This window comes from Callithrix jacchus, chromosome 7, assembly GCF_049354715.1.
Source record: "Callithrix jacchus isolate 240 chromosome 7, calJac240_pri, whole genome shotgun sequence".
In the NCBI taxonomy this organism is placed as follows: domain Eukaryota; kingdom Metazoa; phylum Chordata; class Mammalia; order Primates; family Cebidae; genus Callithrix; species Callithrix jacchus.
This window is the reverse complement of record NC_133508.1, coordinates 21,448,674-21,464,673: the sequence shown is the minus strand read 5'-3', so window position 1 is coordinate 21,464,673 and position 16,000 is coordinate 21,448,674. Positions and strand designations below refer to the sequence as shown.

The 16,000-nt window shown below is 37.0% G+C and overlaps 1 protein-coding gene across 35 annotated transcripts in view; it reads left to right on the top strand.

Moving 5' to 3' along the window:
* The window catches only part of NEBL (nebulette), a 695,182-nt gene that overhangs the window by 273,310 nt on the left and 405,872 nt on the right, over window positions 1-16,000 (top strand). For 34 of the 35 annotated variants that reach the window (XR_013519570.1, XR_013519569.1, XR_001913033.4 and 31 more), the window contains exons 5-7: window positions 492-602; window positions 11,949-12,050; window positions 13,005-13,106. The exons of the other annotated variant lie outside the window; for it this stretch is intronic. Coding sequence is in view for 28 of the 34 variants with exons in the window: in XM_078329568.1 (XP_078185694.1) it covers window positions 492-602; window positions 11,949-12,050; window positions 13,005-13,106 (315 nt within the window). In the remaining 6 variants the exon portion in view is untranslated. The remainder of the gene's footprint in view (window positions 1-491; window positions 603-11,948; window positions 12,051-13,004; window positions 13,107-16,000) is intronic. 35 annotated transcript variants of the gene reach the window in all.

The following is a 16,000-nucleotide window of genomic DNA, read 5'->3' as shown; positions in this document are numbered from 1 at the left end:
GAATTTTGCCTCCATGCGGTGTTTTCTCCCAAAGGTTTGTGCATTTAATGAGGCTTATATTATCTTATAGCTGTGTCTACATAAAATCAGACCCAATCATTTGAAACAGTTTACTTCTAGCTATCCTATAATTCTCCTCTGCTTAGTTGTTTTTCCCAAGATTTAAATCTCTGACATCCATAACCCGGAAAGCTCTTGATACAGATGATTTCCTAAAACTACAACTGAGGTTTAAGCTAGATGAATAAAAGTGAAAATTTCATCTTTGTTCAAGGACATTGTGAAATAAATAACAAAGATTTAGAATTAGAAATCTAAACAGAAGCACAAAGATGAATGCGTTATAGATACTGCCTTGTTACAGAGATTTAGGCGAATTTGACTATCATTGGTGGTTTTTAAATATATAAAGTCCTAGCAAAACACTGAAATTAAGCAGGCAGGAATTTATATACCTCTAAATGGGACTAACAATGATTTGTGTTTTTCAGGTGGCCTATAAGCAGAAACATGATGCTGCTAAAGGATTCTCGGATTATGCCCACATGAAGGAGCCCCCTGAGGTTAAACACGCCATGGAGGTCAATAAACACCAGAGTAATGTAAGGAAGCTCATTTCTCAGAATTTTCTAGAAAGTTGTAGTTAAGTCATCTCAGGGCTTATGATTATTTTGCTGAAATTTAAATATTACAACAGCCCTATTCAAACAGGACTTTAACATTTCTTATCAGTGAGAGATACATCTGAATTATTCTATCCACAGTCATTAACACCTTGCCAAATGCCTTTGTATTGTCAGGCACTTTCAGGCCTTGGAATTTTGCTTTGTATAAGATAAATATAGATCCTTCAGACATATTGGGTTATCAAGCATTTCCGGAGCTTCCTTGACTTGATGCTGAAGCTCATGGTTTCTAAATCTAGAATCACAGAAGAACTGGAAGAAAGGGCATCAGGAATCAATGGCCCAGAGAAGGATCACTCACAAACACCAGCTAGCTTGTACCCACTACTGTTTCTTTTATGATATTTGTAGGAGGAAATGGTTCAACCTAAGACCCATGGAGAGTATGACAGCAATAGATGCCTAATGGCTGACTTAGAAGTCAAGAGGGAGGAAGTCAGTCAGTAGAAAATAAGTTTCTTCTTTGGTAAAAGTTACCAGGTGCATCAAGGTTTGCATGCATTTGCTCAATTACCACCACCATCCTGATAGCCTAGAAGAGAAATTTCTTCCTGGAATTGTAGGGAAAGCTTTTTTATCCCTCATCTCAACTTCTCTTCTCTCCAAAAGGAATATGTGAACTGTTGGTCAGGTTCTTTATGCATTAAAATCAGTTAAGATAAACTGTCTGTCTTTTTTGGGTCAAGAAACTCCCTTTCTTGGATAGGTACTGAAGTACTGTTGTCATCTCACAGAGGGTCTGTTCCACCACTTAGTCTCTTTACGGAATGGTGCTTGGCTGACCATGTGCCCCCATAGCCCCACTGTGCAGAGTGTTTTCCGCAGAATAGCGACTGTTATTTGATATTAAATTGCAGTAAGCCAATGTTTAAGTAAAAAGTAGAATGAGGTTTTACATTTCAACCCAAATATACAAACATACGCCAATACCTGAGCAATTTTCTAAGATGCTTTAAGATTGCTAGGAGATGAAGAAGCTATGTGTCTGTAATTATTTTAGGGGTTATTTTAAGGGGCTGCTTTACAAGAACTGTTTGCTTACAGAATGACCGCAATAATCATAATAACTACCAGCTACTGAGCACAGCCATGCACCAGGATCTATGCCAAGACTTTGATCATTTCTGATTCTCATGAAAACCCTGTACTGATTCCTATTTTGTAAATGAGGAAAATGAGACTAAGATATCAAAGTCCTGATCCTGAGTCTGCTCTTTCTGTTGCACCTTGCTGCCTCCACCTTAAAGGTCACTGGCGATTAGTCAAGGTTTTAAATGCAGTTTTAAAAAATGGGGAGCAAAATATGTTATCTTTGGATTGAAAATGCATTGCAGGAAAGAATAACTGAGAAACCCTGAATTTCCAGTATTTATATAACACTGAAGAGACTTTAAATTCACACAAAAGGCTGTGGGTTAGAAGGTGGTCTGGTGGTCTGGGGTGAAGGCTGGTGTTACAGATCCCCGGGAGGCTCTTTCCAACTCTATAATTCAATGAAATTCAAATACGGAAGTTCCTTATCATAGAACTGGGCTTATTATTTTAACTCTGCCTTTTCTTCTAAAAGGTCTTTGATTGAGGGATTGAGGGAATAGAGTATAAAGCCCTTTTCTCCTTCATTCAATACTGTGTACTTATGGGAGAAAGCTGTGTTTACTTATACTCCTCTGCCGACTCGACTCAACCTTTGCATGCAAAGTTTGTACATATAATAGGATTTAGAAAGTGTTTAAGACTATTTACTCAGATTTAAAGTGAGAATGATATTTGTATTCTACCTGTGAAGTAGTTGATATTCCTCTGGAGTCAAGCCACTTTGAATAATACATTTGTTGTCCCTACAATATGAAATTTAAACATAGGTCTTGAAAGCCACAAGGAAAACTAGTAAGTACATCTGGTTCAGTGGGTGGATCTATGGAATCTTAGCAAAAGACAGCCTCCTATAAATCTGTCTCTGTAAAAGTTCAGCCCAATGAAACTCATTGCAGAGAATTTACTGGTAGAATTATCCGTTCATAATGTGGACTGTCACTTTGCACTATAAATGACTTCATTTAATTTAAAATAAAAGCGTGTCATCATATGTGAATCTGATTCACCTAAAAACCATGGAAGTCAACATCTTTGCCTTTTTTATGTTTCCACTAAAATCAAGTCAGATTTTTAATATCTTTTAGAGAACCAAGTTTTATGTGTCTTGTGCCTTTAGAAATGTGAGTCAGTAGAAGAAAGTGAGGGAGAGGACTCATGTGACTGTCCAGATAAATTTCCACCTCTGAGTAATGGAGTTCCCAGGGGAAGAGTATCCTGGAGGCAGTAGTCTTTTATGCCACCCCACAATTAAATGATCTCCAAACAGTAAAAGAAATATATTTCTTAGAATATCCTTCACTGTAATGAAGTGGCATCACTGTCAGGGGCTATACCTGAGTTTCATTGTCTTATGTCAAGAAAAGGACATGAACACACACAAGGAGTGAGTTTAGGAGTGGAGGTTTACTAGGCAAAAGAAAGAGAAAGGAAAACAGCTCTCTTGCTGTTCCCAAATGGGACTTGTGCCTTGTGGCAGAGTGCAATGGAATTTATTGACAGGCTTGAGGATCGAGGTGTCTGATTTACATAGGGCCCACGGATTGGTTGGATCAGATATGACGTTTACATAGCCTGCAGGGAAGCTGGTTGCCCCACCCTAATCATGTTATGCAAATGGAGTATTTGCCTGGAGGTTTCCATGTTGTCTGCTCCCTACTGTACACATGGTTGGAAAGAAAAAGGGAAGACGGAGCCACCATTTTGAACATGGCTACTCCCAGGTAGCCTTTTCCTATTGGCACAACTAGCAACATTCACGCATGCAAGCTTCCAGCTTACTTGCGTAGGTCTGCAGCTCGATTTTACAGGCTGCTCTTTGTTAGGAAAGAAAATGACTTTGAGGCTGCTTTTCATTGAAAGGAAAATCTTACCAAGGACTTCTTTACCCTCACTATCTGCCTAAATTGTTTCTTCTTAACTCCTGTATCAGTAACATGCTAGAAAAAGAATTTGGAGTCAGACATTGGCTAAAATGCTTCTTGGCCACACGTTGCTTGGATGACCCTGGAGAAGATCCTTAATGCCTCTACATCTCAATTTTCTCATCTGCAAAATGGGACAAAAATATCTACCTCAGCAGATTCTCACAAGTTATTAAATGAAACAATATGCATAAAGGGCTTCACAGCAGAGCCTCCACCTTAAAGGTTGATGGCAGGCATTATTGATTCTATTTGGTCCTCCTGCAGTTTTTAAAGGGTGATTTGGGAGTTTAGGGTGATATCATAGTTAATTTGAAACAATTAAAGGAAGTTCAATTTATAAAAGGCCAAATCAACATGAAATTTATATTAGGAAATGTTTAGGTCAGAAGGGCATATCCCAAAGGTTCCTGAACCTATCTTAGTAATAGTATAATCAGAAAATGATTAAAAACAGCCAACTGAAATCTTTTTGTATCTTAAGGGACATATTCCTGCCAAATTTTTCTAATGTAATTAGAGAAATTGGAGATATTCTATCCTGTGACTTTCCCCTAAAGATGGGCTTATAATGAAAATCCTAGTTATATTATTAATTCTCATCAATCTTATCAGAGACATGAAGTCCAATAGTTCTGAAACAAGTCAAACACATTTTAAACCTTATTTTAAGTTTTGTATTTATATAAAACTTAAGTGATCTATACAGACTTGTGATGAAATTGGAGTGGTAAACTTTTCCAAAACACCATATTGGTAATCGATTCACTGTGTATTAGAAAGAAGTATTCAGTGTGGGAAATAAAAGACTTAATGTTCTTTTCAAGAATGATATATGTACTTTCTTAAAATTAATAAAAACTTATCAGTAGACAATTTCTATTCCATTAGGAAGTGAGGAAGAGTAGAGATAAATCAGTAAAATGATACTAGAAAAACAACCGTGGCTCTCTATGTGGTTCCCCAATGAGACTTAACAATAATGGTGCTTTAGTATTTAGCATTAAAATTAGATATATTAGTATTCTATTTATCTCTAAGACAGAATAGTCAGTAATACTTACTGTGCCTTCTGTACAAGATTGTGGTGGTGATAAAATTAAATCATGAATATGACAACTTTTATCAACTATAGAATGATCTTCTTGCTAACAGTGACAGCAATCTTTTTTTTTTATTCTTCTCTTTTTATTATTGTTTCCTCCCCTTTCCTAATTTTCCTTTCTAGTTCTCTCTGCTTTTTAACTATTAGAAAACTTTTTTTTTATTGCATTTTAGGTTTTGGGGTACATGTGAAGAACATGCAAGATTGTTGCATAGGTACACACATGGCAGTGTGATTGGCTGCCTTCCTCCCCATCACCTATATGTGGCATTTGTCCCCATGCTATCTCTTCCCAACTCCCCACCCCCTGCTGTCCCTCCCCTATTTCGCCCTGACAGACCCCAGTGTGTGATGCTCCCCGCCCTGTGCTCATTGTTCAACACCCACCTATGAGTGAGAACATGCGGCATTTGATTTTCGGTTCTTGTGAGTGACAGCTATCTTAAATGACAAACCATTATGGCCATAATTCCTTATTTTACTCCTTCTTTTGGAAGATTGAAAACTTTTTCTCTCTTGTGAATAGTATCAGAACCTATGTTTACTTATATTTAAAAGGCTTGTATTCTCTCTCTTTTTTTTTTTTTTTTTTGAGACAGAGTTTCTCTCTTGTTACCCAGGCTGGAGTGCAGTGGCGTGATCTCGGCTCACCGCAACCTCCGCCTCCTGGGTTCAGGCAATTCTCCTGCCTCAGCCTCCTGAGTAGCTGGGATTACAGGCACGCACCACCATGCCCAGCTGATTTTTTGTATTTTTAGTAGAGATGGGGTTTCACCATATTGACCAGGATGGTCTCGATCTCTTGACCTTGTGATCCACCCACCTCGGCCTCCCAAAGTGCTGGGATTACAGGCTTGAGCCACTGTGCCCGGCAAGGCTTGTATTCTCTTACAGAAAAATAATATTTACAATTTAATTATTTAGTAGGATTTTACATACAGCATGCCCAAAGATAAGCATCACTTGAGATGAAATTAGCAGTCCACATGCCTCTTTGATGATACCTGGAGGGCTTCTGCAATGTGAGAGTTTATGCTAAAGACCAAGGTTTTCTCGAGATGGATTGAACCGCTGCTTAAAGATTATTACTATATACTTGTTACATGAGTTGCCTCTGTTCCACAAACTTAAAAGGTTATCTATCCTGTCTAGTTTCTTCTCTCCAAGAATCAGTTTAACCTTCCACAGAGTAGCAAAGGGTTCTGGGTCAGCGGGGTTTGTTTTCCTTAAGGTGTGCCTGCTCGTGCAGCCCTTGGTCCCCATGGGCAGCTGGCTGTCTGGCTGTCACTCTTGCAAGGCTGCCATTTCTGAGCTGTCTCAATCTTCTCATGTCTAGGTACTTGACTTTCACTTCAAGGAGAGTCTGTGGTGGTTTTGCTTTGCTCTGGCTTATTAACTCCTCCCAAGGAGTCTCAAGTCACTGTTGCCTGAGTATAAAAAGCTTGCTGGTAGGCCACTGTGAATCCTCCGACTGCACCTGTGTCTTCCCAACACCACAGAACAAAGGTGGCTATTTCACTTTGACTTTCAGAATCTCATATGCATTCCTCTTATTGGCCATGTTTAACCCAGAGCTATTTAAGGAAAGGAATTCTGGAGAATGTAGTTCCAGCCTTAGAAGGGAGTGTTGATGCAGCCCAGTTGAGTCAAGACACATCAGGGATGGAGTGAGGATTTAATGAATTGATGTGAAAAAGGATTGCCTGACACCTTGGACACTCTGCATGAGCATAGGGAACACGTGAAAGACATGGCTCTTATGAAACAGAAGTGGAAGGATTATGAGGAGAGAACAAGCTGAGATTAAAAGACAATAAAATAAGATGAAAATATGAGCTTATGGTGAAAATATGGTGAGACAGTAAAGAAATTCAGAGAGATTTTGATAGAATTCAAATCTTCATTGGAAACAACGAAGAACAGATTTGGTACTGTAGCAAAATGTGAGGCTGAGCACCGTGGCTCACGCCTGTAATGCCAGTATTTGGGGAGGCCAAGGTGGGTAGATCACTTGAGGTCAGGAGTTTGCAACCAGCCTGGCCAACATGGTAAACCTCGTCTCTAATAAAAATACAAAAACTAGCTGGGCGTGATGGCAAGCACCTGTAATCCCAGCTACACAGGAGGCGGAGGCAGGAGTATTGCTTGAACTGGGAGGTGGAGGTTGCAGTGAGCCAAGATTGTGCTGTTGCACTTCAGCCTGGGCGACAGAGCAAGACCCCATGTCCAAAAATGAAAAAGAAAAAAAAAAAGTGAAATGGAGTCTGCATTAGAACTCTCTAGATTTAGTGATGCAAATCTATTTCAAGTTAGTGCAAGTGAAACATGAGATTTTATTGTGTATGTAATTGGCAAATCCAGGCTATCTTCAGGCATAAATGGACTAGAGGCTTCACAGTGTTACCAGGACTACTCTTATCTCCACATCTCTGGGCTGTTTACACCACTTTCAGAAGGTGCTTTCTATGTGGATTCAAGGTGACAGCTGGTGTTTCCAAACTTTAAACCTCAAAGCAGCTGATCTCAGAGAAAAGAAGAGCAGGTCTTTCTCCTCCAGCCTCAGATCATTCAAATAACTCTGGCCTTGCTTGGGTTACTTGTCTGTCCAAGTTCATTAATCGTGGTTTCCAAATGGTTAAGGTATCTGACTGAACAGCCTAAGTCAACAGGAAGGCAGGCTGAATTTGAGAGCCCCACCAATCACATGGAGTGATGGGGCAGCTGTTTCCAAATGAAAAAACAAACAACAAAATAAACTAGACCGATAAAAAAATTTAATGCATGTCCACTACAAAGGGATTAGATAGGAGAATGACTTAGATACCATGGGAAAGAATAAAGAAATAAATTCAGTGAAAAGAAGCCAAGAGGAAGAGATTAAGCACATAAGGTAATAATTCTAAGTGTTTTCTATGGAAGAAACAAGAATCACTATTTTGGATAAGACTATACTGTTATACACTATTAAAATGAAAAAGTGGTTCATCTTGGGTACAAGATAAATGTATAAAAATAGTAACCATATGATAATTTCTTGCCTAGTGCCAGACATATATGATAAAATGATGCAACCTCATTGAAAGGTATAGTAAAAGATTTAAAGAAATGGAGGAATATACCACCTTTTCCTAGGGAAAGACTGACATTTTGTTGAGATATCATTTTTCTTTAAGGCATTTTATAAAATCGGTGCAATGCTCATTAAAATTACAGTTATTTCCTTTGTGGAATTTACTAAAATTATCTAATGAAAATAAATGAAATAGATGAGTAGTAAGGAAATGAAAATTTAACAGATATTATGATTGCTTGAAAAATTTCATACAGTCACATATTGGAAAAATGTATGAGTGAGGCAGTGAATGTTAAATCCTTAATATGGTACATAATAATCTAAAATGGAGAATATTATTATTTTATTTTCCTCCCCACTCTTTCCTCCTTCCTTCTTCTTTAATCTTTCTTTCTTTCTCATTTTTTCCTCCTCTCTTCTCCTCCTGTTCTTCCTTCTCCTTGTTTGTTTTCTGCTATGTTCTGAGGACAGAATAGAGAATAAGACTTTAAGGAAAATAATGTAAAATCAATGACTGACCCTCAAGTTTACATCTCTCCTGAGTTGACAATTTCGTCTTTTCTCTGTCCTTATGCAAAACAAAATTTATAGAGCACCACATTGTCATGAGAAGACTGAAGAACAGACCAATCCACTGTTCCGATGTGGTTAGCATCTAGGGTTTGAATTTATTAAGGAATGGAAGAAAACATATATCTATATACACACTTTGACCTCCCAGCCTCTCTTCTGCTGTGTTACTTTGTTTATTCTTCTTGAGTTCTGATGGATGGTGAACTGGGGTAAATATGTATTGAGAAATGTCAGATAAGCTTTCCTCAAACCTAGTGCTACAGGAAATCCGTCCTGATCCAGACCCCAGGAATTGGTTCTTGGATTTCATGCAAGAAAGAATTCAGGGTGAGTCCATAGAGTAAAGTGAAAGCAAGTTTGCAGGGAAAGTAAAGGAATAAAAGAATGGTTATTGAATAGATAGAGCAGCCCTGAAGGCTGCTGGTTGCCCACTGTTATGGTTATTTCTTCATTATATGCTAAACAAGGGGTGGATTATTCATGCCTCCCCTTTTTAGACCAGGTAGAGTAAAGGCCTGATATTGCCATGGCATTTGTAAACTGTCATGGTGCTGGTGGGAGTGCAACAGTGAGGACGACCAGAGGTCACTCTCCTTGCCATCTTGGTTTTGGTGGATTTTGGGCAGCTTCTTTACTGCAAGCTGTTTTATCAGCAAGGTCTTTGTGACCTATATCTTTTGCCAACCTCCTGTCTCATCCTGTGACTTAAAATGCCGTAACCATCTGGGAATGCAGCCCAGTAGGTTTCAGCCTCATTTTACCCATTCCCTACTCAAGATGGAGTTGGTCTGGTTCAGATGCCTCTGACACTATCAATGGGTTATGTATAGGACAGTGAGGCATCTGTGCAGGAAGCCATGTTGCCATTCCATATATATTCAGACACCCTTGCAGAAAGTGACATCAGGAGTCTTGAATGTCTTCCAACATAAATGCCCTTTCCTATGGAATATTCCTAAGAATTGAAATTCTGGAAGATCTGACAAGTGATCAGGCACGGAAGCTTTTTTCTGTGTGGCTCGGTGGTGTCCTCTTGTTTGAATTTGCAGTTCATGTCAATCTTAATATTTGTTTTGAGTCACATATGCCAGTCTCTAATTTGCAATTTACATGGATGATGGGGCCCTATTCAAAGTCCTGCTCCTGCCGCCTTTGTGCCGTTCACCTCTCCTCATGCAGTCATTAGGCTGAACAGCATATAATTAGGTAACCCGTGTAAAGCTTAGATTTCTGAAAGGTTGCGGTTCTTTTAAAAAAGTAAGGGTTTCCATTTTTATTCTCATTCTTTTCTAAACAAAAAGACATTTCCCCCCTGTGGTTTTCATATGAATGTAGTAACTTAGAAACAGTTAGTCTTGTAGGTGGGTAATAATTTGGGTTTGTTTTCACCTGAGAGGTGGTTTTTGTTTACACAGCTTGTATTTAACTCAGCATAGGATGAGATTGATTTACCAACATTTGTGGATGAGTGTGTTGCTTTTGGAAGCCAATGGAATTGGCCTGTTTAAAAAAATCCCTAAAGATTTAAAATCCACCCAACAAAATAAGTCAGATTCCATCTTATTTTTATGTTTCTTTTACTACCTGTATGCATAAAACCTACCTGAAATGACTTGTTAATGTAAAACTTCTGAAAATATAAATATGGAAGAAAACAGATGTTCCTTTTAAAATTTTACTAATTGTGTTTCAGCTGTGTTCACTTGTCAGACAGATTCATGATTATAAATGTAGTTTAAAAAACAGTCTTGGTGATGAAGCAAATGTAAGCTCATAAAAGAGTAAATAGAAGTGTATATAAATGTTTCATTGAAATAAAATAACATAATGCATAGAGAACCTGTTGAAATATTAATGCACTGTCACTTCTTACAATTGATCTTATTTTTAAATAGAGTAAGAAAGGGTGAACTTTTTAATTCTGCTAGGCTGAAAGGAAACTAACAAGATATATTAATATTACCCAGAATACTGGTTTACGGCAGTCAACTAGGGAATTCATTAAAATCAGATTTTTGGGCACCATCTATCAAAATTCTGTTACAGAGGATTGTGGACCTCAGGAATCTAAATCTTAAATAAGTACCCCTTTGATGCTATTGCAGAAAAGTTGCAGGTGACATTAGAAATATTTGTACACAGTGTCATTAATTGTGCATTTTGTACAGATGTCCAGTGATGCATTTTTGTGATCTAACTTCCTATGCTCTAAAAAATTAAGGTGGATTTTAAGAATGTCCATGACTGTACACTTTGCATTGTGACCTTAGTAGAATATATTTTAATTGCCGGCTAGTTCCTGGGGATATTGTGAAAAGAACCACATCTGGGAAATACTGCTTCAGCTCAAATCTCAAGAAATAGAGAAATGGGCTTACCAGTGAAACATTGACCATCAGATATTATGCCAATTCAATCGTCTCTCTTTCCATTTGTAAGTCAAGTTAATCTAAATGATGAATGTGATTTTAACTACATTTGGCAAAATTTATGTGTTTTTCTTTTTAAATCTCTACTTACTGTACTTTGGCTTTGTGTCTAACACACATTGAGAAGAATGTTCCTCAGTGTAATTGTTTTTATTTTGGGAGGCTCAAGGCATTGCAATGATATTTATTGGGTGATAAAGCTATCAGTATCTTAGATCTCCTAGGCATGGGCCTTTGAAGAGAACAGCATTTGAAGTGAGAGAAGAATGTAGTTGAAAGGGGAGATGCTGGAGAGCTACAGAGCTTCCCCACCCACCATCCCCAAGGAAGTAATCTGCAATATTCTTGTGCTTGGGCTTATTTTCCATCTAGTGGGGCTTGAGACTTTGTGATGGGCCGGTTGAAGTTCTTGATGAGGATATTCTGCTTATGAATATAAATGTACACACTTAGATATAAAGACGTGCTCATAAAGTGGTAAATACAAAACTCTTTCAGATTGGTTTTGTGTCCTGATCTTAGTCTTATTTTTCAGGTAGCATAAATTCAGTTCAAGTTACTTTCTTTCTTTTTTTTTTGAGACAAAGTCCCACTCTGTTGCCCAGACTGGAGTGCAGTGGTGCTATCTCGGCTCACTGCAATCACCTCTGCCTCCTGGGTTCAAGCAATTCTCCAGACGCAGCCTCCTGAGTAGCTAGGATTACAGGTGCCTACCATCATGCCCAGATAATTTTTGTATTTTTAGTAGAGATGGGGTTTTGCCATGTTGACCAGGCTGGTCTCAGACTCCTGACCTCAGGTGATCTGCCCACTGCAGGCTCCCAAAGTGCTGGGATTACAGATGTGAGCCACTGCCTGGCCCAAATATGGTAATATCAGTGAGACATAGGTATAGTACAAAGAATTAATATACCTATATAAATAGATGCACAAAAAATTCAACTTAAGGTCAGTAGGCTGTCTAAGCTATTATGATGAGAATAAATAATGTTGTGGACACTAAGGGTAGTAGCTATGTGAAATTACTAATGTATTTATTTTTTAACCAAAACTGTCTCTGATCAGATTTCTTACAGGAAAGACATGCAAGACACCCACACGTACAATGCAGAGCTCGACCGACCAGACATCAAGATGGCAACCCAGACCTCTAAGATCATAAGCAATGTAATTTCTCTTTCTTAACCTTGAATAGAAATAATTTCTTACTTTTGTAGGAGGCAAAGCATAACTTCAATGGTTGGATGGTTAATTTAATTAGTATAACTACTCAATATAAAAGAGCAAATCTCAATTCCCCCCTCCCAAATTATTCCTTTTATTATGCTAATTATTTGGGTATACACCAAAACAGGCCAAACTCAAATTGGCTGTGGCTAGTGTAATCATACTTTCAGAGAAATAAATACTATTTAGGTATAAGTTGACATTCCAATGTCTCAGCCTGAAAGTCAGAATTGTCAGTCATGTGGTTTCATATAATCTCTCCCTTCACCCTGCTTCAAAGACTTTTTTTGGCCTTGTTTCCATATTGCTGCTAATTGTGTAGGTTTTCTTTCACCAACACTTACCTTTGTCTACTTCCCACATGGAATAACTGTTTCTTATCTTCTCTAAGGTGCCCACTTTAGTTAATACTGCTTTACTTAAACATACTGAAAACCCTGGTTAAAAATGATATTTAACTTGAACCAAAAATTTTAATAACATGGGCTAAAAATCAGTCATTACCATATTCAACTGCATGTCAATCAAATACTGCCAGAACAGTTCCTGAGAATAAATGAAACAATACGAGCTACTTATATGGAGAGTACAGGATCTCAGTTCCCCAGAAAATTTCCCTAACATCTTGTTTTAGTATTTATACGCAATTACAAAGATGATGATGACTGAATACTTACCCTCAAAATTAGTAATTATTTTACTGCAAAAAGCCGAGTTTAAGTAAGCATGGGATAAAATCAATGACTGCTTTAGCAGTCAATTTTAGTGTTTGATATGTTGTAAGGAATATTTTTAAATGGAATGACGTCTATTATATTTTATTTTGGCTGATGTCAATGTAATTCGTCATTGGAGGGTAGAAATATTTAACATTGTCGTATTTATTCATTTTAGGCAGAATACAAGAAAGGACAAGGAATGATGAATAAAGAGCCTGCTGTAATTGGAAGACCAGATTTTGAACATGCCGTAGAAGCTTCTAAACTTTCTAGTCAAGTAAGGCTCTAGTGATGATTCCACAATGACTTTATTCAGAGATTTTGTTTCTAGCAGTGCAGGAAAATATTTTATTTTAGATAATATCATTAATTGCAAGGATAAACAGAGATAATGTTTCTGAACGTATTTTAGATATGCTTATAATAATTATGAATCTCAGTAAGGGAAAAAATTATGTCTAATTTTAAGCATAAAACAAAGTTTTCTTTTCTCCAGGCATAAATCTGAACATTTTTCAATGAGTTTAGCCATGTGGTCACATTTCCCTGGATTTCCAGAAGTCATCAATAATCATACTAAATAAATGTGTTTTAATCTGCGCACACACACACACACACACACACACACACACAAACACAGTTAACTTAGTAATAAAAATATTGTTTACCAATTTTCAGATGCTTTTGTTTAGTCACAAAATTTAAAAGGGGAGATGAAAATGAAGAAAACTTTGAAATCTTGTTGAAGATCGTAAAATAAGAGCTGATAAAGTATAAAGGCATTTTATGGTTTTGGCCAAAAGTCTCAATAGATAAAAGTGTCAGTTCTTTCAGAACTATCATATGAATGTCATGCTACTTCTATTAGAATCCAACAGGTTTTTAAAAGAAATTATGGATAAAATGATCTTAAAGATTGTGTAGAAAGAAAATACCAGTGAATAGCCTTTAAAAGTATGAAAATGAAGACCAGTGAAGGGGAACTGAAGTTATGAGTTACTATAAGTTAATAGAAAACCACTAAAATTAAATCAATATGGGATTGGTGTGGTGAGAGATTAAGTAATCAGTAGGATAGAATAGGGAGTCCTGAAATAGATTCCAGTATGTATAAGAATGTAATATATTATAAAAGTGTCGATTCAAGTCAGTGGGGAGAAATTGGATTAGCTAATAAATAGTGCTGACATGCCTTCCATCATGGGAAGAGCAAAATTGAACCCAAATCTTAAACCATATATAAAAATGAATTCCAGGTGGATTAAAAATGTGAATGTAAACATAAAATAATTTAAAAATCTTAAAAGGAAATCCAGGAGACTCTATATACCACATAGGGATGACAAAGTTATTCTTAAACAAGGCCAGAAATCCGGAAGCTATAATAGGTAGGCATATTGACTATATAAAAATGAAAAACTCTCCTAATGAAAAAGGTAATATTTGCAGAGTCAACAATAATGTTAACAAACAGTATTTTTTTTTACACATTTTTAGTATTTTTGACTTTAAAAATACTCATTTCTCAAGTTGCGGAAGTCTTACTTGAATTACATTTCAAAGTGGAGAGTTGTAAATGATGAAAAGTATAAAATCTGATTGAAGAACATAAAACAAACCTCAAACGAGTGAAAAGACATACTGTTCTGCTGGTGAAAGAGCCTTGACACTAAATATCATGAAAATGTTTATTATTTCAAAGTTAATGTTAAAAACTTTACACAATTCCAATTAGAATCCAAAAAAGTGTTTAAAAAATTTAAATGACCTGAAAAACTTGAATAAATTAAGTAATTCAGAGTTTATACAGAGAAGGATGTATCTGAGAATAGTTTTTTAAAATATAAAAAAAGAGCAGTGGTCTTCAGATATTTGGAAGAGTACTTGTAATGCATGATGAGAACATTTTAATATTTTAAATATAAAATCTGTAATATGTGATATCTGTAATATTTAAAAGTTCTTTAAAACGAATTTATTTTTATATATAGTTTAAGATTTAGGTCCAATTTTGTTTTACCATGAATGGAAAAGATTAACAGCCCAGTAGAAGAAAGATAAGTGAAATGAATAGATAATTCACAGAAGAGCAAACATACATGGCCAATCAACAAGTGAAAAGATGCTCAAATTTATTAGTAGAAAGGGAAATACCAACAAAGTGAAAGCAAAATGTATTGTATGCCCACTTACACCCATCACATGCTGTGTCGCGTTCGTGTGGAGGAGAAAGACACGTCGTTAGAAAGTTCATGTGTAGGAGGTACATTTTAGCTAATGTGTTTTTAAAGGGAGAAGTAAGCTCTGCTCAAGGAGAAAGCCCCACATAGAGGTTGGAAATGAACATACCAGGGGACAGAAATCTGATGGCAGAGGCTCTGAACAAGAGAATATAGTTGTGCACATAACCAGGAATTTGGGAGGAGTTTAGATACCGTGTGACGATGGATAGGTCAATGTGTATTGACTTCAAACATAAGCCATTGCTTAGAGAACAGAATAGGAATAATGCGTTTATGTATACAATTTGCCCCATTTTAAAAATCATCATAAAATATATATAACAAAATTTACTATTGGAACCATTTTTAGGTGTGCAGTTCAGTGGCGTTAAATGCATTTATAATGTGCTACCCTCACCACCATCCATCTCCAGGACTCTTTTCATCCTGTAAAAGTGAAACTCTATACTCTTTAAATAATAACACCCCATCGCCCCCTTTCCAGAATAATGTGTTCTATGAAAAAATAATGATAAAAAGAAAAAGTGATTTCAGAACGCAATCATGGGAAGCATTTTAGGGTTGAATTCCAAAAAGTAAACATCGGGACTACTTTTTAAACTGTAGTCTCTCAGGGAAGAAAGAAGTCATCACTAAAGATTTTGAGCAAAGATTGATTGTGAAGAAAATACTTAGGGAAGGTTAATGCGGTGACACTGGGCAGGAAAGCCGGCTCACAAGTGGTGAACATCCCAGAGGCCAGCTGGGCTGTGGCAGTGGTACATAAGGTGATGAGTACCTGAATAGACTCTCTGGCTGTGGGAATAGAAATGAGGCAGACACAGCTGTTCCTTGGGAGAGGCAGACATGAGAGATGCTCAAATGCAATTGTGCCTCAAAGTAATTATCTTGCAGTTAATAAGGGACTTTCATTTATAAAGCAACTTTA